Genomic DNA, 27,281 nt, shown 5'->3' on the forward strand with positions numbered 1-27,281 from the left:
TGGATCCTGAGAAACTTAAGACCGTGGGAGAGGGGAAGGAAACAAAAAGTTAGGGAGGGAGCCAAACTATAAGAGACTCTTAAAAACTGAGAATAAACTGAGGGTTGATGGGGAGTGGGAGGGTGGGGAGGGTGGGTGATGGGCATTGAGGAGGGCACCTTTTGGGATGAGCACTGGGTGTTGTATGGAAACCAATTTGACAATAAATTTCATATTAAAAAAAACAAACCACCCGGTGCTCATCCCAACAGATGCCCTCCTCAGTGCCCATCACCCACTTTCCCCTCATCCCCACCCCCCAACTCTACCTGGGCTTTCTTTAAGGATTCTGAATTTGTAAGCATTCTGGGAGATAGTATTGCAGAAAGACTAGCAAGACCTGGATTAAAACCCTGGCTCTATTAGGAACTGGTTGTGTCACTGTAGGCAAATCCCTTAATGCTTCTGAGACTTGACTTTTTTATCTGTAAAATGAGTATTATAATTCCTATCACCTATAATTATTGGAAAGATGAAACACACAAAGGAATAGTATATATAGTATGTGATGATTAGAAGTCACTTAACGAGTATTGGTTCCTTCCTACTTAAAATTCTTCCCCTTCCCACTGAAGCAAAAATTCTGGTGTGGAATCTGCTATGGACTATCAGTCTTTTGAAAAGACACTACTCCCCCTTTTTTAAAATGTCAGCACTCATACCTTTAGTTCCAAGGCATATAATCAGTTGGCAAGACATAATCTCTATTGTTTCCATAGCTGACAGCTCAAATGTTAGTAGTTTGAGGTACACCTGGTAGAAGGAGTTTTGCTCATAATCATCAAAAACAAATCTTATAGATCAATTAATATTTTCGAAAAATCAGATGTAACATCCATATTTTTTCCTATTCTTAAGATATCCCTATTAAAATATACTTAAAGAATAATTTGAGAGGCACCTGGGTGGCTCAGTCCATTGAGCATCCAGCTCTGGATTTAGGCTTGGGTCATGATCTCACGGTCACGGCATTGAGCCCTGCATTGGGCTCTGCCTGCTTGCGAGTCTCTCTCTCTCTCTCTCTCTCTCTCTCCCTCTCCCTCTCCCTCTCCCTCTCCCTCTCCCTCTCCCTCTCCCTCTCCCCCTCCCTCTCCCCCTCCCTCTCCCCCTCCCCTTCTCCTTCTCCCTCTTCTCTCCCCCCCCTTTCTCCTTTCCCTCTCCCTCTCCCCCTCCCCTTCTCCTCTCCCTCTCCCTCTCCCTCTCCCTCTTCCCCTTTCTGCCCTTCTCCTGCTGGCATGTGTGCGCACTCACACTCTCAAAAATAAATAAGAATAATTTAATATTATTAACAAAAGAATTTCAAAAGTCTGATTTAAACGCTAGGTCTGCATTCTCTGAGAAAATATTTTAACCTTTCTATCTCAATTATACATCTCCAAAAGAAAGATAAATGGACTTGTGGTATGTTACTTTTTAAAAATAGAGTTTTGGGCTTTTTAATACAAACTTATGATAGAAAATGAGAAAAATGCAGAAAGGAAAAATAAAATCACCATTGAACTACCATCAGACATAATCTTATTGACATTTTGGTGCATTTCCTGTTTGGTAAATTATTATAGCTCTTTAAATGAATATTGGGTAAGTTAATGATTATACCATATTTATTAAGAGCCAATCATACGCTAAATGTTCCATATGATGCTTTTATTGATTATTTAAATAACCGCCGAAAACTGACAATTATTTACATTTGCATTTTACTTTTAACCTTGATCAATATCAGTGTCATTTTATATATCCTTTTCTATATATCTTTATTTTTTCATGTTTATAATTTTTAATGTCTATTTGATAGTTTAGTGAATTAATATGCTGTAAGTTTGCTTAAGTTCTTCTAAACGAAGTTTTAATATGACTATTAAACCCTTGAAGGAAGAAAAAAATACGAAGACTGTAAGTCTAATTTTCCAGAGTATCGATTAGCCAACAAGGTTTGCTATTTAATATTTTATATAAAGTTTATTTTTTAAATAAGCCAAAATTATTGCAGGAACATAGAGTGTGGGTATATAATATGTAGTTAATGTGGTGGTAAATACCAGTTCCCTGTGGTATCTTTTTAAGTAAATGATAATAACGAAGCTATGCTTGTAAGGATTAATGAGCAGTTTGCCTGCTATATTAAACTCCATAATAATTATCCTTTTAGTTTATCCATTAATTATCCTTTAAATGGCACATCAAGTGGTAAGCACTCAAGTGTTACAAAGCAAAGTTAAAAAAGTGATACATTCGTTAGTGCTTCCCAATGTAATTGGAAAAAATATCAGATTAAGCATAGCTGAATGGTTTTGCTCCCAAAGAATAAATTTTTAAAATTAAAAATGTGCATCTTACCATCTTCCTTGGGCAAAAAAAATCAATCTGTTTTCCTTGCATAATAAACAGCATTTGATAGTATTTTTATCAGTTTGGTATGTCAGAAGATATAAATATAAGCACTTTTATATAAGGTTAACTTCTAGCACCTATCATCATCTGAAATATTTCCATATTAGGGTGAATCAATGAACCATCTAATCCAGTATCTGGTCTTTGACAGTAACCAATGTTGAGTGCATTCAAATCAGACATCAGATCTCCATAAATGTACTCTATCAGCCAGTAGTAAACCATTGGGTAAGTTACTGGCCCAATGACTAAAAAACCTTTACAATTTGATCCTAGTATGTGTTCTTGCAAATTCACTCATTACATTTTTGTAGAAAAAATGGTCTCGTGTTATTTGTTTGGGTCATGTCCTTTAGTAGTGAAAGCCACAGATGAAGAATATACACACACAGCCAAAAGGCGCATCTCTTTATTACTCTACACAGGTCTCGCTTTCCAGATTTATGGATTGTTTCCTTGTTCTTGGAATAATGGGATAGATGAATAAAAACTCCACTTTTGAGACCCATGCTCCATTCCCCTTTACTTCTCCCTTCCGGATCTTCTTTGTTCTTCCCTGTCTTTTAGATCTTTCCTCATATGAACGTCCCCTGTGGTGTCATTCTCTTACTTCCCCTTCCTCATTATCCACTCTCCTTCCTACCTCATGGCCTGTGATCATTTTCCTATTATGTCATTAAAAAAAAATGAACCTGATTCTCAAAGTGAGCCCGTATCATTAAGAGTTATGAAACACTGGCCGGTTGGCCCAGTTGGTTGTCGGATGGTGCTAATGAGATCCAGGTCAGGGGTACGTCCCCATATGGGACTGTTAGTTTTTCCTTTGTTTAATGGCCTCAGACTGCACCTCTGGCTTTGACCAGCTCTCTCATAAATGTATTCGAGTGGTCAAAAAGGAGTGTGGGTAGATGTGTACAAATCCAGTCAAGCTATTGGAAAACTCATACGAAGTTTGCTCCCAGTGGATATTCAAGTCAACAAATGTTTAGTATTGGTGCTGGTACTGGACAGAATATAAACATAAATGAGTCGCATTTCCTGGGCTAAGAAAGCTTATCCTTTCTTGGCTGAGAGCCTGCAAATGACTAAATATAAGGCAGGATGAAAATATGTCTAGAATAGTGGTTTGGCAAGTGGTATAGACACACAAAGGACAGAACAGTGAAGTCTGATGGGGGAATCTGGGAAGGTTTTATGGAAGAGATGACAGTCGAAGGGGATAGGATTTTCCTAACTAGAAAATACATATTAAAATAGAAACATTATATTTCAGATCTCATCTTTTATGCATAGGATATTATTGGAAGAGCAGGAAAGGATGGAGGTATACACAGGGAAAAAGGATATTCATTTAACAAATGCTTACTGAGCACTTGCTTTGTGCCTGCACCTATGCTGGGCATCAGGAATTCGGGAATAATTCCGACATGGTAACAACCCTAGACGGGCTCACCATCTTCTGAGGGAGATAGACAAATAAATAGTCACAATCCAATGTGGGAAGTTCTACACTTGAGGTAGACACCTGAAGAAGACCTCCTTAGCTTGCTTTTAAAGAGCTTAAGGATGTGGCAAACATCACTAATGGATTATGGCACCATTTCCCACTGGGTCCAGACTCCTTGATGGAAGACAGCTCTAGATGGTCACATTTTATATCTTCCCCAGTTACAGTCAGTTTGTCCAGGATTGGACACACAGTGAACTTACAGGTACAAATAGATAAGGAAGGCAAATCAGATTCTCTGTCTCTGAGAAGTGTGAACTAGGAAATGGCAAGAAAGCAGCAGTAGGAGTGTTGAAGCAGAAGGGGTGTTGGAAGAGTTACGAGGGAGCAGAAGCTGTGGGCAGAGATGTGTAGAACAGGGGAGAGAATAAAGTGGTTAGAATTGGTAGTAGGCAAATAGAGAGGAGCAAAAACGTGTAAGAAAGAGATCAGGCAGATCTTGAGACACACGAGAGAAAGGGTATGGTCTCTAAATAAATCCCTAGGTTTCTTGTTCCCGTTCCCATTCATACAGATATATCCCATTCCGGTTCCCATTACCATTCACATGGATGTTTCTCATGGCAAAACCTCTTTTTCTCAAGGTCTCAGTGAGACTCCGGTCCTTTCACCCCAAAGGACTTAACCTGAATCACCAAGTTAGGACCCATTGGAGAGGACTCAACAACTTGGGTAGGTTTGAAATATCCAAAGGCAGTTAGAAGATAGACACTCTTCACTTGGGGCAATGAACTTGTACACATGGGTGTGTGATGAATTCTTTCCCCTTATGATTTACAGTTTAATATCACTGCTATTTTTCCTCCTTGTGATTGGCCTCCATTTAACAAGAAGCATGCATGAGAATCGTTAGGTGTTTGCTTTCTGTCCCTGTCACATCACTGGTACGGCACGCAGTCCACTGCCCCACGGTTATCTGTATACATGCCATCTCCTTTTTCCACTGGGAGTTCCTGGAGGGCAGGGTCAGGTCTTTTCGCTCTGTGTCTCCAATACCCAAATCAGGCCGGACTCAGAGTAGTGACTCAGGAATTATTTGCTGAATGAAGTATGGGTGGTATCCAGTTATGTGAATTTCAAGGTACTCTTAAAGTTCTTTTTATATGTATATTACAGTTTGATGGAATGGCCATGACCTCTTTTTGCAAATGCACATATACCCTTCTCCCCCAACAACCACTTTCCTCAAAAAAAAAAAAAAAAAAAAGGAAAATGAAGACTTCCTCTTGTCTGTTATGTTAAGAGAATTTCTGAACAGTGACTTACTATCCTCACACTGAGGTGAGCAGCCTCTCTGGCAAATGTTGCTGGACAAACAGTGGGCCAACAGCAGCTACCCTTTCCATCTCCTAAAGTAGTCTGGTACCAGGGCTGCCTCAGGCCGGGGGCTAGTTCGGTGCCCTCCCAGGAGGCTACGAGAAGCTCAAGGAGTCTGGATTCTGGAGAACCATGTTGCCATACCACTCACTCCAATGCAGGCCTTGGAGATAGTCATCAGGATCCCGAACTTCCCTGAGCATCTTTTGTCTACTACACATAGGCAGACGTCTGGGCCTAGACAGTCATTCTCCTTGTCTCTTTGTTTCTCTCAGTCCTGTTCTGCTCTCTGCCTGGTCCTTATTTCTCCCAAGCTTCCCTTCTCTATTCGTTTTGTTCTGTCGGTCTCTCTGTTATGTGAGGATGTTTTATCGAATATCAGGTGTTCCTTTTTTACTTTTAGTACATTTTTTCTTAAACTTTTCTTTTAAATAGAATTATAGTACATATATAGGAAAGTGCACAGAAGATAGATGTGTATGTAGCTCTGTGAATTTCTCACAAAGCAAATGCCCACTTTACCTCACCAGGTAAGTCTCGGGTCAAACATCACTCTCTCCCAAAGCCAGGCGCTGCCCTCCTGGCTTGGGACCCTGTGCTGTAGCTCTGCGCCCCAGCACCCATTCCTGTTCCCTTTCCTGATACTCCGTATACTTATGATCCTGTTCTCTACTTGTCTCCAACTGGGCTGTGCTCTCCGTAGAGTCAGGGACAGTCAGCCTTGTTCACTGCTTTTTCCTCAGCCCACGCACAGAGCCTAGCACATAGTAAGTGCTGAATAAGTATTTGAATGAGTGGCAGGGTGGGGAGAGAAGGGAAAAAAGGAAGTGAGAAAAAGAAAATTGTTTCCTGTTTTCAGGGAAGACAAACTCAGAAAATAGGTCATTCATCTTATGAAAGTGTCTACAGGAAGCTTAGGACAGACATTGTGGCCACCCAAGGAAGAACTTTCAGTCCTTTGAGCTAGGATTTGCTTTTTTGCTTTTTGGTTTTGAGCTGAGTTTTCACATGCAAATAGGAATATGTTTCTTGGGAAAAGTGGACCTTGCTGAGGGAACATGTACCTGGGCAGCGGCACAGCGGGATGTGAAAGCACCTTGGCTTGCTCAGGCTGGGCCACGGTCAGGGCTGGCGAGGCGAGTAGTGGGAGGTGGGCCTGGAAAGGAGGGTAATGAGGGAGTCTCTGAGCAGCAGCCCAGTCTGGCCTGGATCCAGACCTGTCCTGCTTTGATTAGGTCTGTGACTTCAGGAGGGCTTGGGCCTGAGCTGGACCACCCCAGAATTGCTGCAGGTCCCATCCGCTAGGGCCACTCTGCTTAGCTGGCCCCGTGGAGGTCCCTTCAAACTCAACTGGTCTCTCCAAAAGTAAGGGGCAGTTAGTATGGTGAAAGGAGAGGATCATGAACTTTGGGGTCAGGGGTGCCAGGTCAGAGTCCCGGCTCTGCCTCTCAGTTGTGAGACCTTGAACCTTTCTTTACCCTTGAACCTATTTCCTCATCTGTAAAATGAGGTAACAGGAGTTGTGAGCATTAAATGTGAAAAGTGATTTATAAACTGTTCTACACACATATCAGGACCCAGACCCGGTGTTTCTAAAATGTTGTAAGGGGTTAAAAGGCACTTTAAAAAACAAACCAAAAAAAGTATAAACTGTTATACTGATTTATTATCCTTGGTCTTCGTTTCCTGGTTGGTAAAGTACAGGGCCCAGTACCCGTTGCTTAGTTCAGGCCAGTTTCCTGTTATAATGGCAAATATTACCACCCGGCAGGGGTTGTGAATGAGGTCCCTGTCACAAAGCACATGGCCTTGTTCCTTAATTGCTAGGGTGGAATTAATTTGCTCTTCCTGTTTCTCTTGTGACAGGAAGTAGATGTCCTTGAATTTCAGTTGATTAATGGAGGCCTCTGAGCAGAGTGCTCCAGCCTCTCTTGCTTTTAATCCTTATGCAATGCAAGGCCCTAATTTGATAATTTTGCTGTTTTTTAGATGGATCACCTACTGGTTGAAAATATTGAGCGGGAAACGTTTCATCTCTGCTCCCGCCTCATTAATGGGCCATACCGGCGGACGGTGAGAGCCCTGGTCTTCACATTAAAGCACCGAGCTGAAATCCGGGCTCAGGTGAAGAACGGCTCGCTGCCAGTCGGCACGTTTGTACAGAACCACAAAAAATGACCCGAGGATGGTTCCAAAGCTGGGCTGGGCAGAAAGCAAAATGGGCCTCTCTCTGCCATTCAAAGACTCTTTTGAGTTTGGGTGATGGCTGCTGCTGGTGGTGCTAAATTTTCCCATGGTGCCATTCCTTCAGACAGAGAATGCGGAGAGCCCCGGGAGCCAGGCCTGCGGGAGATGCTTCATTAGCTGTATGCACTTGCGCTGCCTCACGGGACGTGCGCTGGCTGTCACTAGGAAGCGCGGTATGGTTGCCATCACCCAACCCAGTGAAAGGGTGACAGATTTCACTGTGAGTGCGCCAAGGACACCTCTAAACTTCCCCCATGTCAGGCAGATGAAGTTACTACTTTATTTCGCCACCCTGCAGGTAACTGAAACTCAATTACTGTGGCTGCACACTCAGTTCCATCCCCCTGAGTTTAGATAGCTCTGGTGCCTCTCAGAACTCCCCTGTCTGTTCTCTTTGCTCTACCCCGGGGGTGAGCCTGCTGGAGCCAGCCAACTACCCCTTCTTTCCAGAACTCACTTATCTGAACATTTCAGCTCTCCCTGGAAGACCTTCTGCATTGGTCTCCAGAGCCCCCATGCTGAGGCTTCTAATGAGGAACTGGCCTGAAGCGTCCCCCTACCTTGGGGTTTATTTGAATACGCTGGCTCTTGGTTTAGGGCTCCGTAGAAGATACATAATGAAATTTCTCTTGAAATGAATTACCACAGTAGAAAAAAACACATCTATATTCTGAAATGAAATGCCTCTGTACAGGCCTGCTTGAACAATTACATAAATGAGATTTGCTCTTTTAAAGTCATAATAAACTGGGACTTTTTTTTTTTTTTTTTTGCCTAAAACAAAAGGTATGGCCTGTTCATTGAAAAGTATTTGGGGTTGAGAAAGGGGACAGTTGGTGAAAATAAAGAATGACTGGATGAGAATTTGAGGGAGATAGCAATACCCAAGGAAAGCTTTTTAGGTTAGGGCAGATGAGAGCATGTTTATAATCTGAAGAGAAGGAGCCAATAGAAAGGAAGAAATTAAACTGTTTAAAAAGAGGGGCTAAGTTCAAAAGCAAGGAGAAAAGAGAGGGGCCTAATGTCTACCTTCTAAGTGCTAGAGACCATTCTTAAGCTAATTTGTTAGCATTTACATTGATGTTTATGTAGGGTCTTAAAAATCCTGTTTAACCTTCTCATTGTTGCGTTAGTAAATAGTGTTTCAGTTTTTTAGATTTCTTCATTTATTTAGCACTTATTTACTGAGCACCACTCCTCGGGGCACTGTGGGACCGACCGAGCGGTAGCAGCAGATGAGACCCTGAGGCTCACCAGGCAGAAGTGTCTTGCTCAGTTCCCCACTGCTAATAACTGTTGGAGCTAGAATAATAATCGAGCACTTAACCACGGGCTCGGCACTGTGGTAGACATTTAAAAAACTCCTAACAAACCAAGTAAAAAAGTAAAACTAATAAACTAATACCTAATTAAAGATGAGGAAAGTGAGGCTCAGAAGGGCTGGTAACTTACTCGGGGTCGCACACAGATGGTGAATGGCAGGTTCAAGATCCAAAACTGAAGTCTACTTGATATAGATGGTCTTCCTGGTTGATTTCGTCCACGCATGCCCTTAGGCATTTCGTATATGCCGATGACTCTCCAGTTTGTGTCTTCAGACCCCTGAGCTTCAGACAGAATCTCCTAGATGCGCATCTCAGAGGTAACATGTCTTCTTGTACTTGGCAATACTGGCACGTTAGCCAGGAGCCTGGGGGTCAGCCTAAGCTCTTCATCCCCTCACCCCCCCTCACCCCTCACCCACCCAACCAAATCCTGATGGTTTTACTTCTCACCTAGGTTTACAGTCTCTTGTCTCTCCTCCATATTTAGCACAACTTCAGGACTTTATCCTCTCTTTCCCGGGTGATCACATGCCCCACTAACTAACTGATCCCTCTGCCTCTAGTCTTAACCTCTTCAAATTGGCCTCTCTCTGCTAGAAACAAAGTGACACACCAAAACTGAAAATCCCACTGTGTCACTCCCCCTTGGAGCATTTTCACATGTGAGCGTTTTCTCTCTCTGGAATGCTACTCTATCTAATTCCCTCCCCTGCCCCTTCTGTAATACCCTGTTCTATATACATACTCACATGTTCTCTGGGTATCCCCACTCGATTGGAACCTCCTTCAGAAATCCTTCCAGAAGTCAGAAGTCCTGTCTTACTCCTCTAGGTATCTTCAATCCTTAGAACAGTGCTTGTCCCATAGAAATACCCAATACGTACTTGTGGAATTAATGGATATCCAGGTGCCTATGCCCTGTCTACCTCCACCTTTGTTCCCCTTAGAATCTATTATCCGCTAGGGTAGGTAGAGTGAACCTTTAAAAATGTAAAACAAATCATGTATTTACTCTGCTCAAAACCTAGTGGCTTCCCTCTCAGAGCAAAATTCCAAGCCCTTCCAATGTCCTCCCAGGCCCAACATGATGTGGATCATGGCTGCCTCTTTGACCTCACTTCGTAACATTCTCTCCCTTTCTTACACCTGTGTGGTCCTACTGGCTCCCCTGCTGTTCTGAACACACACACCAGACATGTTCCTACCTCAGGGCCTTTGCACTTAAACCCTTGCGCTGATTACAATGCTCTTTTTATAGATACTTGCGTGTTCCTATTTTCACTTGATTTGGGTCTCTGTTTGCCTTATCAGAAAGGCCTTCACTGACTCCCCTAAACAAAACAGCACTCTCTCCCAATCATTTTTTAATACTCTATCTTGCTTTATTTTTGTTCAGAGTATTCATCCCCTTCCTTGATACAGTTTATTATTTCTTTATTGCCTATCACCCCACCTCCTATAAGAATTTAAGCTTCTTTTTTTTTAATTTTTTTAATGTTTATTTATATTTGAGACAGAGAGAGAGCATGAGCAGGGGAGGGGAAGAGAGGGGGAGTCAGAGGATCTTAAGCGGGCTTTGTGCCGACACACCCCGATGTGGGACTTGAACCCACAAACCGTGAGATGACCTGAGCCAAAGTCAGGTGCTCAACTGACTGAACCACCCAGACGCCCCAAGAATTTAAGCTTCTTGATAGCAAGAGTCTTTGTTTTTGTTCCTACTATACCTCCAGCACCTAGAACAGAGGCTGGCACAAACTTCGTCTCCATAACTGTTGATTGAATAATTGAATGGCCAGTTGTAGGCATACAGGAAAGTCATCTAATCCAATCAGGGAATGCTTCCTGGGGGAGGTGACAACCTGTGTGCAGTCTGAAAGGGCAGAAGTAGGTAATTGGGTGGTTGAGGTGTATGCCTGGCAGAGAAAGCAGAGTATGGAAAGCCCTGGAACTGTGATCCCTAGGGGGTGATTGGTATAGCCGGAGTAGAGAACACATGCAGGAGAGTACCTGGGGATGAGGCCGGATGGGAGGGCAAGGACCAGGACAAATCTGAAGGGTCTTGAGCACAAAATGAAGAGGTTTGGACTGATCGCAAGCAGGAACTAGTTAGTTTCTTATTACCGGGCTGTGTGGAAGAGAAGCTAGAGCAGGGAGAGCTGGGCAGGGGGAGGAAGCTTCATTTATAAACATCCAAAGAGTTCCGCTAACTTAGGAACCCAGAGTAAGTTGAAAACAAATTGCTGTCTAGCTGAAAGGCTTCAGTGGTGATAGTTAGAAAGTGAAATGATTGCAGAGATGTGCTTTGGAGATTTGGAAGGCAGGCTGTGTTATTTGTGGCTGTTTTCTCCTTGATGCATGTGCAGAATTTCCATGCATGGTAATGGAGCTATTCTGAGTGCTTGCCAAAGGGAAGGAGGCTCACAGACACCCACGTACGCTTGTCCACCCACAGAGAAGCACCTCTGAGCTCCAGCCTGTTACAAGTGAAAGGAACAGCTCCTGAAAAGGGGTGAGAGAGGTCCCTAGGACTCTGAGTTACCTGTAAGTCTACGCATGAATATGTCTTCTGTATTTACTTGCTGTAGGAAATTAGGAAATTAAGTACCATTAGAGTCTGCTCCACTAGTTTATTGGTCCTTTTTTGGTGGTTGAATCAGAGGTCCTGGGCCCTTGGGTAGGGACTGGGTCTTTTCATTCATTTGCTCAATGAACAGATGTTGCCCATCTACTGTGTGCCCATGACTGGACTGGCACTGGGGAAACCGCAATAAATGAGATGTAATTTCTACCTTTGGGGAGCTCTTAGTCTGGTGGCGACACAGACACATAGGTAAATAATTATACATACATATATATATATATATATACATGTATATATATACACACAATAATTATACATATATTTACATAGGTAAATAATTATAGTATAAGATAATAGGTATTTACTGTAGATATTTAGTTAAAATGTTGAGAAGGTGGGAAAAGGAATGATTCACACCATTCTAAGGGAAGAAAGTCTTCACAGAGCATTGATGTTTGAACCAAATCTTGAAGTAGAGGTAGGAGTTCTTAGCAGAGGGAGCAGCGTGTGCTCAGAGGCACAGGTGTAAAGGCTTGTTTCACTAGAGGCAAATGTGTGTTGGAAGCATAAGGCTCTTGGAATGGTGGGCAGAAATGGGGCAAAAAAAAAAAAGTGGCCAGGGCCGTGGAGACATTATGCAGGAGTTGGACTTTGACCTTCAAATAATGGGAGGCCATGAGATGTGTTTGAGGAAGTGAGGGACCTAGTAAGGTGTGTGTTCTACAAAGATCAAAATGTTCCTACGTAAAAACGTATTTAAGAAAAAAAAAATTGTTAACCCAAAAGCTTAAGACAAAGGAAAGACACGCTTGAGATTCAGTAAATGAGAGATTTTTTTTTTTTTTTTTGACAAATGAAGTTTAGAGTTGACCAAACAGATATCATTAGAGAGTCCCAGGTTTGAAAAATGGCAGGAGGCTGAGATAATGCATTTACTTTGTTCAGTGGTGAAGGAACAGGCAGCTGGCCTTTTTTCATTTATAGAATATCAGGTTCTTAAACTTGTGCATGTCAACCTTGGTTTTCTTTTGCTGCAGCCTCAGGCCTCAGAGCCTCACTCTGAGATTTGTAATGTGTTTTGGATGCGTTTATCACAGGCAAATGGGGCGGGGGCTCGGCTTGTTACTGTCCATTACTGCTATCAAAGGGAGTCCATCCAGAAAACAAGGCTTTGGGAGCTTTGATTAGGTCAGTGACACTGCCTTTGTTTCCAAAGAGAGATGGTTTGATTGGATAACATTGTATTTTCTTTTAAGTCAACCAAAATAATAAAATTGCTGTCAGGGATAGGCTTACCCAAAAGCAAAGGAGCTTAGTCTCAAGATCCCAAGAATACCAGGATGTCCAGTCAAATGCTACTTGTTCATCTTGTTAAGATCACTCACTCAGTGTGTATGTATTGAGCTCTTACGAGCCAGGTCCGGGGGGCACAGGGATAAATGAGACATAGTCTCTGGCCCCACAGTCTAATGAAAGAAACAGATAAACCATTAAAAAAAGACAAATGATTGTGAATTCTGGGAATTCAAAGGAAAGGAAATAAGCCAATAAACATATTAGAAGATGCTCAACCTTACTAATAAAAGGGGAATGGCAAAGATCAATGCCATCCTTGAGGACGTAAAGGATGCAGGGGCAGTGATTCTCATCGTCTTCATTTCATTCACTGATCTGGCCCCTGCACAAATCAAGTGGTTCCTGGAGGATGACTGTGGATTACGGCAAAATCAACCAAGTGCTGGTTCTGCTTGCGGTGCTGTGCCAGATGTGGAGTCTGTCCTAGCGCACATTCGCATGTTCTCAGGTCCACAGTATAAAGCTATGGACCTGGTGAGTGTGTTTCATCTCCTTCCCCATCAGAAGCAAAGATCAGAGTTCATATTCCCTTGGAACAGACAAACGTACACAATTACCATCTTGCCCCAGGGCTGTTGAGCTTCCTGCCCTCTCACGACCTAGTCTGAGAAGACCTATACTGCATAGATATCTTGCAGAACATCAACTTGGACCAGATGAGCAATGAGCAAGTGTACTGGAAGCCCTGATGAGACACATGCATTGCAGAGAGCGGAAGAACACACTATGAAGGTTCAGAGGCCTGATAGACATCTCAGTGAAATTTTTAGGGACCAGTAGTCTGGGATATGCCAGGGACATATCTTCCAAAGTGAAAGATAATGGTGATTGCACCTCCCACCTCCACCCCACATGAAGAAGGAAGCTCAATGTCAGGTGGGCCCCTTTGGGTTTTGGAGGCAGCGCATTTCCCACCTGGGAATACTGCTCCACCCCATATCAGATGACACAGAAGGCTGCCAGTTTTGATGCTGGCCCAGAATGGGAAAGGGCTCAGCAGCAGAACCAGACTATACAAGTAGCCATATGATCTGGCAGAAACCATGGTATTTGAGGTATATGTAGTGGGAAAAGATACGTATGGAGTTCGCGACAAGGCTGAGTAGGAGACAATATAGACCCTTGGGGTTCTGGAGCAGGGCCATGCCATCTGTAGCCAGGAATAACACACTTTTCAAAAAATAGCTTCTGACTTGCTGAGCGTTCTGGTGGAAACAAAACAGATCATCTGACTGCAGAACATCAAGTTGACCATGGAACTAAAGCTGTTCATCGTAAGGTAGATTCTGTCAGATCCACCAAATCATAGGGTCACACAAGGCCCAATTCATCAGGATAGACCTGGTACAACTGGGATTTGGCACAACAGGGCCAAAGGGCAAAAGACAGCTGCATGAGCAGGTGGCCCAGACATTTATGTCATCCACCATCTTTGCACCAGTGCCTCTCCCTGAGGTCACCTATGGCTGCCTGAGGAGCTCCTTATATCCAGCAGGAGGAGAAAAAAAGCCAAGCTTTGTTCATGGGTGGGTCAGCTCAGTATGTGTGAGTAAGCCAAAAATAGACTGTTGCTATACTGCAGGCCCCACTGCAGTGTCCTTGAAAGACAGTAGAGGAGGAAATTCTTCCAGTGGACAAGCTCTGAATAGTACACCCAGTCATCCACCTTTTGTGGAGAGACAGAGGGCCCATCGTTAGAAGACACATGGATCTAGTGGGCAGTGGTGAATGGCTTGGCTGGTTGGTTAGAGGTCTGGAAGGATAAGATTGAAAAATCAGGGACAAAGAGGTCTGGGGTAGAGGCACGTGGATGGACCTACGAGAGTGGGCATCAAGTGTGAAGTTCATTGTATTCCATGTTAACACCCACCAGAGAATGTATACCACAGAAGAAGCATTAAACAAATACAAGTAGCCATGCTACTTGTGAACCATATGATCTAGCAGAATCCATGGTATTTGACCATGCAGCCAAAGTTGTTCATCATAAGCTGGGTTCTATCAAATCCACCAAATCATGAAGTCACACAGTCCCTAACTTCTTGTACGCTAATCTCCATCTCACGGTCTACCTTCCAGGGAACGGACCTGCAACATAGCTCTTCTAATTGCTGGTAACAAATCGGGTGTCAGCAAAATTTTCTAAAAAGGAACAGAAAAAGTCTGGTTTGCAGGCCATATGATCTCTCACAACTACTCAACTCTGGCGTTATAGTACAAAAGCAGCCATAAATCATACATAAATGAATGAGTGTGGCTGTATTCCAAAAAACTTTCCAAAGGCATGTGGTAGGTGGCATTCGGTCCACGGCCTTAGTTCGCCAACCCCTACTCTAAAGAAATATTTTTACAAGCGTACCAAGTAGGCGTTACAAAAATTTAATTGCAGCATGGTCTGTAGTAAAATTTTAGAAGTAATTTTACACTAAAAAAAGGAAGGTTACATAAATTGTGGTATTTATAGATTTTGGAATAGTATGCAGCATATAAAAAGAATGAGTTTAGATCTATAAAGCAGCACTGTCCAATAGAAATATAAGATGAGCCAGCCACATACGTAATTTTGAATTTTCCAGGAGCCACAATGAAAGCTGTAGAGAGAAACAGATGAAATTAAGAATATATTTGAGGGGCACCTTTGTGGCTCAGTCAGTTGAATGTCTGACTTCAGCTCAGGTCATGATCTCGTGGTTTTTTGAGTTCAAGCTCCGTGTTGGGCTCTGTGCTGACAGCTCAGAGCCTAGAGCCTGCTTTGGATTCTGTATCTCCTCTCTCCGCCCCTCCCCTCCTTGCACTCTGTGTGTGTCTCTCTCTCTCTTTCTCTCTGTCTCGAGAATAAATAAACACTTTAAAAAAGGAGACATATATTTGAGCTCTCTACACTGAAGATATTATCACTTTAACTTGCAATTAACATAAAAATTATTTATGAGATATTTTACATTCTTTTTTTGTACTGAGTTTTTGCAGTCTGATGTGTATTTTGCATTTAACAGCCCATCTCAATTTGGACCAACCACATTTTCAAGTGTTCAGTAGCCATGTGTGGCTAGTGCTACTGTATTGGACAGCGTAGATCTGTACTGAAAACCTGTTACTGCCACGGAGACGCCACTGATACATGTATGGTTTAGTGAAAAAGGGAAGGTACCACTTTGGTATGAACCACTTCGGTAAAGGGGAAACACTCCACGAACATATTGAAGAAGAAGATGTATACACATGTGTACCCAATTTAGAATGAGGCTTTGGGTGGAGCGATGGAGGGACTCACTCTGTCCTTACCTGATTTTTTACAATAAACTTTTTATTTGTGGATAATTTTAGACTCACACAAAAGTTACAGAGATGATACAGGGAGCTCCCATTTGCCCCTCACCCAGTTTCCCCTGTCGTTAACATTGTACATCAGCATGGCGCATTTGTCAAAATTAAAAACCCACGATTGGCACACGACTGTGAACTAAACTCCAGACTTCATTCAGCCTTTGCCAGTGTTTCCACTAGTGTCCTTTTTGTGTTCCGGATTCATGCTGGGATTGAACTGCATTTCGTCATTATGCCTCTCCAGTCTTCTCTGCTCTCTGACCAGTTTCTCAGTCTTTCCTTGTTTCCTATGACTATGATAGTCTTAAGCAGTGCTGGCCAGGCATTTTGTAGAATGTTTCTAAGTTTGGGTTTGTCTGAAGAAGGCCTCCTGACTGAACTGGGGTGATGGGTTTTGGGGAAGAATACCACAGAGGTGAGCTGTCTTTGTCACAGCACATCCAGGGGTATAGGACATCCATATACCTTATCCCTGGGAATGTTCACCTTTGTTGCTTGGTTAAGGTAGTGTCTGCCCTGTCTCTCCACTGTAAATGTTACTATTTTTCCCTTCCCATACTCTGTTCTTTGAAGGCAAGTCACTAAGTCCAGACCTTCCTCAAAGGCGGTGGTGATTAAACTCCTTTCTCCTGGGTGGAGTATCTACCTGTATCATTTGGAATTCTTCCCTAAGGAAGATCTGTCCATTCTCCCCTGTCTGTCTGGCTAGCTAGCTCACTATCAGTATGGACTCACATATTTGTTTTATACTTTCAGTTGTAATCCAATTGGATTGTTTTTCACAATGAATATAAATTCATGTATTGTGATGTTTTTAATGCAGAAAACACAAACAACCATGCTGTGTGAGACACAAATTCTATGATTGGCAAGACTTTTACCTCCACAGCTCTTCAAGACTGCCTTTGAGGAGGATAATCATTGGCTCATTACTATTCAACTAGCAACTTTAGACACGCTATTTCAACTCTGCAGCTCTCAGTACCCCCATCTGAATAAGAGAATGTATCATGAAATGGTCTCGAGGTAAAGAAGGGGATGATGTTTGTATTACAGGCATTTTGTTGCCTACTAATAGACATTAAGTCCTTAATGGCAAGTGTTGTCTTCTCTTATTTATGTTGGAAGATGAGCCCAGAGCTAATAGCCCTTGAGAACATGACGTAAACATAATCAATATTTACATCCCCTATCACAACCCCAAATAGTTCTCCTGACCTACTCATTCACCTCTGAGTGGGATCTGGCTTTCCTATTCTCCCTCAGCTTTTTCTCCAGTGGCTGAAGTCTACCCTGAGGCCTGGCACTGGGAGCCCTGTCCTACAGATGTCTCCTGACCTCTGGCTTCATTCTTGTGCCTCTCATCTATCTCTGCTATGACCACACTGATGTTCTTATCACCCCCATGAACGAAAACACTTACTGAATATCTCCCTCCTCTGTGGCAGGCCCTGAGATGAGATGAACCGGATAGGGGCTTTGTGTCCTAGCCCATCTTCCAGTGGGGGAACCAGGTCATCAATCCGTAGCAATCTGTCATCTGGAGCAATGGGTTGGGGACTGTGGGAGCGTTATGGAGGGAGGGCCTAGGTGTGCCTGTGGAGGGGGTTGGTCTGGAGAGAATGTAAAAGGCTTTGCAAAGATGCTAATTTGGGAGCCGCCCTTGGACAGGTATATAAGAGTTTACCAGGCAGGGAATGGGAGAAGTGGTGCTCCAGCACAAGGAAAGGTATATGCAAGCCAGAGAAATGTCAAAGAACAGGGAACCATAATATGCATGATATGGCTAGAGCCAAAGTGCAGACAGGACGAATGGCCTGAAGTGAGAGTGGAGACTGAGGTGGGGGACAGTCTGTGAAGGCCTGAATTCTGGGCTGGAAATTTCTACTTGGGGAATTTTTGATATTTTGAGATGAGGAAATTACCTAAGTAAAAGGAGAGGTCCTGGATCAGGGACCTACTACTCAGGTAACTGTTAATCAACAAATATTGAGCTCCTGTGGCACATCACGAGGCACTTGTTCGTTTCCTCCTCCACCCTGACGGTGAGCTTTGGGACAGGGACTGTGTCTGATTCATTTCTGTGTCCCCAGCAGAGTCTCATACAGAGCAGGAACTCCACACACACACACTGAAATGAGGGAATTAGAAGCCCAGGTGAGACCCGGTGCCTGAGTCCTGTTTAGGTTCTCACCATGCAGGATAGGGGCCAAGCCCTCCCTCATGATTTTCATGAGTCTCTCATGGTTCTGCAGTTTCTCTATACATGCAAGAGTCTCATCCTCTCCTGCCTGATGCAGAGAGCAGAGCTCCCTGAGGAAGCACTAAGGGTTGGATTGCTTCAGAGCCAGAAAATGCATGGCCCATGGGAGGTTCATCTCAGAGGTAAGCAGCCCACGTGGCCACTGGGGACATGATTTGAGGACAGCCCACAAGGGAAAACGCGGCTAGCATTGTCGTGGGGGCCTCCGAGCCAGTACTTGAGCTGATCAAATACCAGGATTTTTCAAAGGTATTATTTTGGAAAGGCTGTGTGGCAGAGTATCAACTAATCTAAACTCCAGCCATCACATAGTGAGCTTCCGCTGCATGTTAGAGAATGTGCTAGGTACTCTACCCTCCGTATCTTTTTCTCACTGTTACCTCCAAAACGTAACCTCAATCCTATTCTTTTCCCCACCCCTAGTGCCAGAGCCTCTGACCTTGTCCCCTTGGGGGCCCTCTTGGCCCTCCTGTAATCGGTTCTCCGCCCCGCAGCCAGAGTGAACATCTAAAACATACTGCAGGTCAGGTCACTCCGTGCAAAGCCCTCCAGTGGCTCCCATCACACAAAGCCCTTACGGTGACCTACAAGGTCCCCAGTGGCCTGACCTCTGGCACTGTCTCCATCTTGTCTCCTACCCCCGGCTGCAGCCACTCCGGCCTTCTGTCCCTCACACTCATAAACCGTGGCCCTTTGTTGGGGTGTCTGCTCCACTGCTCCCTCTGCCTCGTGCACCCTGACCTTCCAGTGGTGACTCCTTGTCGTGCAGATCTCACCTCCTCGGACAGGTACTTCCCTGGCCACTTCTCTAATTAGGCCCTCGCCCCCAAGTCATTTTCTGACACATCGATGCTTTTTTTCTTCTTAGGGTTTAACCCCATCTCCACTTCTTTACTGTACTCATTTATTCCTTTTGCCTGTCCCACCAGAGCACATGCTTCATGGGTGCGGTGACTTTGTCTGTCCCTCCTCTGGGTCTCCAGTGCCTGGCAGGGCTCCATACATACGTCCTGAATGAGTGTCTTCCCCTGCACACCTTCAAGCTGGCCCATGAGCGCCCACACCACTGAGCGGCCCTGTTTGCACTCCATGGGAAAACCTAACCCAGAGCAGGCAGACGGACAGATGGTGGGGAACCCAGAACCGAGGCGCGGCTGTTATTAGTCTGAGTTGCTTTCGCTTGGAATAGGATTAGCATAAATACCATCCCTGGCAAGTGGATAAGCTCTGTTAGTTACATTCAGATTTTGTTTCCCTGCCGCAATCCAGAATCAGCCCTTTGTTGGGGTCGTTCGATTCCCGGCTAAAGGTGTTGTCCAGAGAGGTCAGATGGGGTGGGAGTGCGGAGGGTCGCACACACAATCCTCAGTCCCTGCCCCACACCGGCCTCTGAAGTGACCTCTCTAACCCCTAGAATCCAACCTCACCACCGCGGTGAAAAGCCTTGTTCTGGTCTGCGTTGTCCCCAGGGAAGCCCAAAGGCCTTATAATAATGAAGATGTGATGAAGGTAGCTGCCACCTGACTCTGTCAGAGCCTCACAGCAGCCCTACAAGGCAGAAGAGTAACTCTGTCCTCATTTGTTGAATGAAAATCTGATGGCTCAGAGAGGTTCAGTGACTTGCCCACAGTTACTCAGCCAGCAAGTAACAAGGACAGGTGCCAAGCCCGGGGCTGTGGACTGACTGACTGACAGGCATTTGAGGCCCTTCGTGGGTGGACGAGCCTTTCTCTCAGCCAAGCTGCCCTGCTCTTCCAGGTGCCCAGGCGTCAGCCTCACCTGACTCAGCAAGGAGCCCAAAGGCAGGTGTCTGCCCCACGAAACGCCTAAGTTCTGACTCAGAAGCATCACTTGCTTTAGCCTCTTCCTCTTTAGCTCCATGAAGGAGCATTTAACTTTGGGGGGGGGGGTTATTTTCCACAAATAAACAGATTCTTAAAAACTGATTTATAATAATATATATAATAACAATAAAAGCTAACATTTATGGAGTATTACGTGAAGACTCCTGTCTCCCATTTCCCCTCCCAGAGCCCACCGGGGCCTGTTCCTTGGGTATCCTGCAGGGTCCGTGAATGACCGTGATCTCACTAGTCCTCCACAGCCCTTTGAGGTAGATATGAATATACTTGTATTACAAATCAGGACACCGAGGTTCAGAGACAGGAGGCTGCTTCCTCAAGGTTACACAGCTTTGGGTGGCAGAACTGGGATTTCTCCCCGGATGGGCTGCCTCTAACCCCATGTGCATTCTCTCCCCGGATCACCCTGCCTCTTCTGGGGAGGAAAAAACCAGTAAGTTGAGCTAAGAAGTGTAGGCCAGGCAGGCTTTTCCTCCACATACCGGTCTTTGAGAATTCAAATTTGCGGTGGGGGGGGGGGGGGGGGGTGCCTGGGTGGCTCAGTCAGTTAAGCGTCCGACTTTGGCTCAGGTCATGGTCTCGTGGTTTGTGAATTCGAGCCCTGCGTCGGGCTCTGTGCTGACAGCTCGGAGCCTGGAGCCTGCTTCAGATTTGTGTGTCCCTCTCTCTCTGCCTCTCCCCTGCTCACTCTCTGTCTCTCTCTCTGTCAAAAATAATAAAATATTTTTTAATTAAAAAAAAATAATTCAAGTTTGGGCCTCAGTAAAATGACAGATTATGACCTGTCTCAAACCTCTGAGGTTATTGACCAATAGTCAAGACCTCAAGCATTCCAATCCTAAATACCCCTGGATGACTGTCTTGCTGTACGTGCCTTCCTGTACCTTTGTGCCCTTGGTTTACCCTTTGGAGGCATCGGCTCAGACAAGCCGTTCAATATGAATCAAGTTTTGTGAGACCAAATAGAAAGAACACAACTGCTCAGCCATAAACCTAGACCATACCTCAGCTGCCCCTCTGGCCTGCATGACTGGGCTGGGCCAAGCACCTCTCTGTGCCTCAGTGTCCTCACTCATAAGGCGGGAATGATTACATCTCACGTAAAAGGTTTGGAGATGCTCAAGTGAGGTAATAAAGGCCAAAGGGCGAGTAACAGTGCCACATGCAAATGTCATTATTTTTAATAACCATAAAAGTTGGAGTGAATCTGGTAGTCTCTATGTAAAGACAGCTGGCTAAATTCACAATGACTATCGCTTCATTTCTTTCCATCCCACCCCCAAGCCTGCATTTGTGAAATCTTTTACAGTCTATAAAATCCTTTTTATCTGTTGCCTTATTAATCTTTGCCCAAGCCCTGAGAGGCAGCGGGATTAGCAACCCCAGTTTACTGATGAGAAGACTGAGGTTCCAAGAGAAGTGCCTTGCCCAAGGTCACAGAGCCGGTGAGAGGTGGTGCGGTCCTCACACCTGGCCTGTCACTGCCCTGCCCTCGCCCATGCCACAGACCTGTGCTCCCTGGCCCCCAGCACCGCAGGCTCGGCAGGATCTAGCCCCGCCTTCCTCCCCAGATTCATCTGTCACTTTGCCCCTCTACGCTCTGGTCTTTTCAAGTATCTCTTCATTCCTCAGACAAGAGGTGACCTCTCTCAGCCCTTGTCCTTTGCTTCCCTCTGCCAGGCCAGCCGGTGGACTTCTGCCTCTCCTTCCCACAGTCCTGACAGACACCTGACACAGTGAATTTCCATTGTCGTTGTCACTACTGTATTGATCATTTTGCAGAGTGTTTCGGGGCCCAGGCTCTGGAGCCAGGCTACCTGGGTTTAGATCCTGGTCCAGCCGCTTACTAGCTGAGGGCTCGTGGGCAAGTTACTTAGCATCTCTGTGTCACGGAGCTGTGCCTTCTAGAATTGCAAGGAGTAAATAATACATGCAGAACAATAAGCTCAGGGCGTGGCACAGACTGAGCGTTAGCTCATTAGCATTAGCTATCGTGATTATTTTCCATTACTTGTATTCAGGGATGCCTGCCCTGTCCCAGTCCTTGCGTGGCACACCGAGCTGACTCAGACACAGTGTCTGGGCTCAGAAGCTGAGGGAGGAGAGAGGCATGTATACACCCTATGACAATGCATTCATTCGGACCAAGTCACTGTTTTGCTTAAATCCTCCAGTGCCCGTGTTCCTGGGCTCCAAGGAGCAAACACCACGCTGCAACCACTCCTTCCCTGCCAGCGGTGGCCTGGGTCCTCGTTCCCCCCACCCTGTTGAGTGTCTGATCATGGGGAAGGGCTTTATCGGCCCTCCCTTCTTTCCACGTTAACCCCAGAAACAGGCGGCTCCTAGAATGCAAGGAGAGTCCGCTGCGGTACAATTTATCTCCCTGGGCTGCTTCCCCAGCGGAGATTTACAGGCTGTGCCTGTCACAGGGACCCTGCAGGCTCAATTACAGATCTGCTTCCAGGCTGGACTGGAGCAGCAAAGCTGCCTAGATTTGCCAGGCGGCCCTGAGGGAGAACCATGGACCCTGTCACCTGGGGCCTCGGAGAGCGTAGGGCCCATGCAGCTGCCTCGCTTGTGACACATGAGGAAACTGAGGCCAGAAATGGGGAGATACTTTCAAAGCTCCCACCAGGGAGAATGGGCCCAGTGTGAAGTCTAATGCAGGCCCCTGAGTACCATCCCGGGAGTTTATTGTACTGTATGTGAGTGTATGATTTTATTACCCCAATAGCTTTCTCTTTATACAACAAAAATAATTGCTATGGAAACTTGCTCTTTGAAACTGAAGCCTAAAGCAAAACATTGCACTTCCATAAACAAAGACCCTATTCGGTCTGCACAAACACATTAGGAGTGTATTCAGTGCAGCCTAAACATTGCCCGGCTTCACCAATCTGTGATTACAAAATGGAGGTTTATTTTTGTCCAAAGACAATGGCCCTGAACCCCCTTCTACATAAGGAAGAAATTATCCCCAAAGAGTCCCCCAGTTATTCCTGGGACTCTCCAAGAGTAGACACAGACCAGTCTGTCGATTGCAGTCATCATAAAATATTGGCCTGTTCTTCCTCTCCAGCTGTCTCCTTTATCAATATCCTCAACTAGTTGAGGTCCTTAGAAGGAGTCACACTGCTGCCATTGTGAATAGTGCCTGTTGTGGGGACAGTGTCAGGGCCTAAAAATGCCCCAGGTTGCCTTTTCTCTGGGTGTGACCACGCAGTGGGGCTGGGCCCCTAGGGAGGGAACCAAGGTCGCTCAACACCCAGCCCTGCTAAAGGCTTACCATCTGACAGCCCTTGGTCAGGCCTCTGAACTGAATTATTTCAACTGTTACATAGAGGCTTAAGAGTATTGTCATGAGGATCACATGAGGTCATATGTACATGATACCTGGTATATAGTAGGTGTTCAATAAATGGCAGTTATTATGATGATGATAATGATGATGTCTGAGACCAGATTCCCCCAGGAACAGATCCTGAAACAAGGATTTGAAACAGTTGATTTGAAAGATAATCCGAGGAAACCCCTGTAGAGGTTGTGCTAGAAAGTGAGAAAGGGAAGGGAAAGAAGCAAAGAATATACTATCAAGCAAGATTCTGCTGGAACCAGCCTGGGCTCAGTTCCACTAAGGAATTCTGGATAATGGTGAAGAATGTGCCTCAGTGTTGTCCCAATCAAAGGGCAAGGAAGCTGGAGTATGTATCCACCTGTCATTGGTTGGGATTTGCTCAGAGGAAATAGATGTTAAGTCTCTGGCAGTGTTCCTGCACAAATGCAGGCCGGGCCAAGTGGGCTTTGAGGCCAGAAAAGGTCCTCAGGGAGAGTGCAGGGGCTGGCACTTGGAAGCTGTTGGGTCGAGATGCACAGAATTGGTGGACACCAAGAGACACAGGCAGGACATTCAGAGCATCTGCTGCAAATACCATGTAGTGTCACTTCATCTTACAAGAAAGATAGTAAAAGCACCTCCTTTGGGCTGGGGGAACCTGGGAGAAGGCGGGAGGCTCTGTGGGTTCTAACTCCAGCTCTGGTGCCTTCAAATTGACTGTGACCCTGGTCTGTGCCATCTCTGATCCTCAGTTTCGTCTCCTGTCCAGTGGGGAGTTCAAAGCAGGTGGATCTTGAGGTCCCAACCAGCTCTCTCAGAAGTTCTATAATTCTACAGCTTTTTGATTCACACCCCAGAGCACGCCTTGGCAGGAGGTAAGCCGGGCCGGCGCGATTCTCCCTGTTGAGAGCCAAGGAAAGTCAGACTCAGACAAATGGTTAGGCCAGCAATTCTCAAAGTACGGTTCCTCCCTGCAACATCAGTTAGAAATGCAAATTCTTGGGCCCGACGCTAGACCTACTAAATCAGAAATTCTGGGGGGAAGGCCTGCAGTCCGTGCCACTGCCTGGTGATTCTGTTCCTTGCATGCTCATGTTTGAGGCTAGGCCACACAGGGAGTTAAAGACAAAGCTGGGACTCGAATCTGAGTTCCTACCTCCCAGGCTGTTGCATCTGTGGTTGGCACAGTGCCCCGTACTTAGTAGACCCTCAATAAATAACCAGGGGATCTTTAAGCCTCACACCCCTTTCTGGTCACTGCCTCTCCAGGGCACCTTTCGTGCTGTGCTGTCTATTAGTCTCTGGCAATCAGGTGAATCCATGGTAGACAAGAAACAGTCCTGGAGAAGAGGAGCCCCTGGCCTCAGGTCACTCAGCAAGGAAGTGATCAAACCATACGCAAAGACCTGGTGTCCCTCCTCTTACCTCAGAGCTCCCCTACCACTGCTGGGTGTCTCCTCTGGGCCAGCAGTGAGGTGGAGACAGGGGTCTTTTGAGCCGTCTGGATGCAAGATGATAAAGTCCTGTGACACTAGGTGCTCCTGGGGTCTCTCAGCCTTTTTTCTTTTTTTTAATGTTTATTTATTTTTGAGATGGGGGAGTGGGAGGGGCAGAGAGAGAGGGAGACACAGGATCCAAAACAGGCTCCAGGCTCTGAACTGTCAGCACAGAGCCCGACGCGGGGCTCAAACTCACAGACTATGAGATCAGTAGCTGAAATCAGACGTCTAACTGAGCGCCCCTCTCAGCTTTTTCTAGATGCTTCTCCCTTGCCATCTGGTGTGCCTGGGGCTTATGAAAAAGCTCAGCTTTGGGGAAAGGAAACTATTTTGGTCTTGGAAACTCTGGCATAGCAGCCAAAAACTTCTAGTTATGTCTTCCCCACCTAACTACTTCCCGAGTCTACATAGAAAGGTTCCCCGAGGTAAGGAGCCCTTCCCTCTGCAGAGCCAAAGGGCCTAGTCATAGCACTAAGTGAGGGCTGGTCCTGGGGAGGGTCACCTGAGGGAGCAGCTAGTGAAGCAGAGAGCTGAGTCACCGCAGACCCCTCAAGAGCGGCTGTTCGAATACCCGAGAAGGGAGGGACCCAGCCAAGGTCACTCAGTTGGATCCTGGCTCCCTGACTGGCCTAGACTGACCAGATGAGGCCTCTCGGTTCACTGTCTCCACTCCATGCACCTCTCCTGCAAGGGCTCTCGGGCTTACCCCGACTTGGCCCGACTCTGCAAATCTGACTTCGTGCTCACTGGGCACCACTCCCAGCTTCCACTTCCACCACGTCACTTGCCTGGGTCACCAGTGCTCTCTCCGTTTCCACACATAAATCAAGACTATCGGGGCGCCTGGGTGGCATTAGATTAGGCGTCCGACTTCGGTTCAGGCCATGATCTCACAACTCGTGAGTTCGAGCCCTGTGCCAGGCTCTGTGCCAACAGCTCGGAGCCTGGAGCCCGCTTCGGATTCTGTGTCTCCCTCTCTCTCTGCCCCTCCCCTGCTCGCACTCTATCTCTGTCCCTTTCTTTCAAAAATAAATAAAACCAAAAAAAAAAAAAAAAAAAGTTCTTACCCAGACTGACAGCTGCAGCATCAGCCAGCCACTTTATCCTTGAAACGTGTTCCTCTCAGTTTTTCCAACACCCTGTTTTTCTTGATTTCTCCTGTGAGGTCCCAGGCTTCTGTGGACTCCTTCATTCATCCTACCGGGTTGTAAGTGGCTGTGTGTATATGCTAGTCATTGTGGCTGGGTCTGGCAGTCAGTGGGGGGCAAGGTGGTCAGGTCCTGCCTTTGGGAGTACACGGTGTAAGAGGCTCTGTTCTGAGCCCTCCCATCTCCCTCTTCCCCGCTCTCTTCTGTTCTTCTCGGCGACACACTGCTGACTGCCAAGCCCCACTCTGCCCAGCACTTCCCCCCAAGCTCCAGGCCCACAGCTCTTACTGCATGGAGGACAGTTCCCTCTGGATGGTCCACAAACAACTCAAACTTGCAAGGCCCAAACCAAACCCGTGACCGTCTTCTCCCACCTGTCCTCCTTCATGGCTTGTCTTACACAACTGGGGCGACATGCCTCACTTCTCCCTCCGGCACCTCGCAACCATCTGCCTCCCTAAATAATGCACTCCTCTGTCTTTCCCACGGCCAGAGCCCTCGGCCTGCCCCCCTGACACGGCCCCAGCCCTTCTTCCTCGTCCTGTCTTGTTCCCTCCAAACCATTGTATGGACAGAGCTCAAGGGGTCAAGAGTAAGCCTGACCAGCCCAGTGTCCGTCAGCAGGCAAATGAATACTCCATGAGTGGCAAATCCACACAGCAGAGTATTACTCATCTATAGAAAGGAATGCAGTACTGACGAACCGGTGAACCTTACAAACACGAAGCTACGGGAGGCAAGCCAGACACAAAAGGTCACGTATCGCATGGCTCCATCTGTGTGAAATGTCCAGAACAGATGAATCCATAAGGCAGAGAACTGACGGTTGCCAGGGACTGGGGGAAGGGACACTGGGGAGAAACTACTTAACACGTAAGGGGTTTTACTTGGAGTAATAGAAATGTTTCGCCCCTACATAGAGAGGAAGGTAGCCCAACACTTTGAATGTACTACGTGCCACTGCACCGTTCACTTTAAAAAGGTTAATTTTAGGGGCACCTGGGTGGCTCAGTCGGTTGGGCGTCCGACTTCAGCTCAGGTCATGATCTCATGATTCATGGGTTCGAGCCCCGCACGGG

The 27,281-nt window shown here is 45.9% G+C and overlaps 1 protein-coding gene and 1 long non-coding RNA gene across 3 annotated transcripts in view; one reads left to right on the forward strand and one right to left on the reverse strand.

Annotated features, from left to right (window-relative positions):
* TCEANC2 (transcription elongation factor A N-terminal and central domain containing 2) overlaps positions 1-8,289 on the forward strand; it is a 35,842-nt gene extending 27,553 nt beyond the window's left edge. Inside the window, exons 5-6 of one of the 2 annotated variants that reach the window (XM_019837057.3) lie at positions 4,525-4,612; positions 7,247-7,379. In XM_019837057.3, the coding sequence (XP_019692616.1) occupies positions 4,525-4,612; positions 7,247-7,266 (108 nt within the window). In that variant the 3' untranslated portion in view covers positions 7,267-7,379. Of the gene's footprint in view, positions 1-4,524; positions 4,613-7,246 lie in introns of both variants that reach the window. The other variant, XM_003990126.6, reaches the window with a different exon arrangement.
* A 15,849-nt stretch (positions 8,290-24,138) lies between these two features.
* On the reverse strand, positions 24,139-27,281 carry LOC123379614. Its single transcript, XR_006584288.1, has 2 exons — positions 26,122-27,281; positions 24,139-24,455 (listed from the first exon to the last, which is right to left on the reverse strand). It is a non-coding gene; the product is annotated as an uncharacterized LOC123379614 (long non-coding RNA).

Source organism: Felis catus, chromosome C1 (genome assembly GCF_018350175.1).
Source record: "Felis catus isolate Fca126 chromosome C1, F.catus_Fca126_mat1.0, whole genome shotgun sequence".
Classification (NCBI taxonomy): Eukaryota; Metazoa; Chordata; class Mammalia; order Carnivora; family Felidae; genus Felis; species Felis catus.